Source organism: Condylura cristata, unplaced genomic scaffold, assembly GCF_000260355.1.
Source record: "Condylura cristata isolate star-nosed mole 26May11 unplaced genomic scaffold, ConCri1.0 scaffold00012, whole genome shotgun sequence".
NCBI lineage: Eukaryota > Metazoa > Chordata > Mammalia > Eulipotyphla > Talpidae > Condylura > Condylura cristata.
The window spans coordinates 19,402,925-19,404,250 of record NW_004567113.1 but is presented as its reverse complement, the minus strand read 5'-3'; the positions used below and the strand labels follow the sequence as shown (position 1 = coordinate 19,404,250).

The window sequence follows — 1,326 nt, the reverse complement described above, 5'->3', positions numbered from 1 at the left end:
GCAGACCTCTCCTGACCCGCCAGCTGCTCCCCTCAGCAGTGTACTTCGTGGATCTGCCTGTTCTGCTCCCCACTCTGTCTCTGGTAAAGCCTCTCATTCTCCTGCACCTCTTGCCTGTACCCCAGTTCTGTATGGATAAATAAATAAATCTTTTTTTTTTAATCTGATATTATCGGAAAAATTTAAAATGAAGTCTATTGTGTTCCCTCCCTCAGCTGTTAAGAAGAAGGCTGGTTTTATCACTCCCGTTCCCGGAGGTGTGGGGCCCATGACGGTGGCAATGCTCCTGAAGAACACCCTTCTGGCTGCCAAAAAAGTCATTTACTAGATCACGGGAGACTATGAACCAACTGAAGTCATGCTATTTATTTATTCCACAAAGGGCAAAAACCTTTATATTTTACTACAAAGCTATTTATTTCTACATTGTATTTATTTTTTCATGGATGGAATCATTGTGGATCAGATGATTCATACAACTCTGTGCATTTCCTGCTGACAAATTTTGAGTTTTATGAAAAAAAAAATTCAATGGAAACTTTGTTAACAGTTGTTTATTTTGTGAATACTATTTGTTCATAAGGTTCAAGCAAAAGGGCTCATAATAAATGAATATATTTTTGACAGAATTAAATATCACATACAGTATGTTTTCAACAAATTTTTGTCATTCAAATGGGCACCAACAGAAGGTGTCATGTAGGTGTTCTAAGCATACTTATGTATTTTATGTTCTTTATCATATGTTGAAAAGAAATTTGCTAGAAGAGCAAATTTAAAAATAGAATCTTGATCTCATAAATCTCCCATCTGTATCCTATGAAGAATGAAAATGATGCTGTACTCAAGAGAAGAAAAATAGACAAGGAAAGAAAACAAAATGCAGTGCTACTTGAGAGATAGTGATCATTTCAAATTGCGAATGACTTACTTGCCAAGTAAAACTATAATGGGGATGCATTAGATTTACATGTAATTTTGTTGTTCCAGAAAATTTTTTTAGATAATATCTTATTGAGGAGTAATGGAAAACCCCAACAAATACACAGCACACAAGCTATGGTTGTGGTTTTCCACAAATACTCAAAAAATATTTTAAATGAGTGAGGCCTTCAATAAAGAAGCTGCGTGTTTGCTTAAATCCAGCAATCTAATGGGAAATCCTAACCTGGTGTGCTAAAACAAAGTCTTAGAACATGACATGACTGAAACCTACTGCTTTATTACTCAGTAATACCCCTTTATTACCCCTCTTTTGTTTTGGTTCTCAAAGTAGATGCCATGTTCCTAACATAGTTTAAGATAGGAAATACATGTGAATGTCAG

At 35.4% G+C, this 1,326-nt stretch overlaps 1 protein-coding gene across 1 annotated transcript in view; it reads left to right on the top strand.

Annotated features, from left to right (window-relative positions):
• The window catches only part of MTHFD2L (methylenetetrahydrofolate dehydrogenase (NADP+ dependent) 2-like), a 95,396-nt gene extending 94,076 nt beyond the window's left edge, over positions 1–1,320 (top strand). The window contains exon 8 of the mRNA XM_012723993.1: positions 216–1,320. Within this exon, the coding sequence (XP_012579447.1) occupies positions 216–328 (113 nt within the window). The 3' untranslated portion in view covers positions 329–1,320. The remainder of the gene's footprint in view (positions 1–215) is intronic.
• The last annotated feature ends 6 nt before the right edge of the window (positions 1,321–1,326 follow it).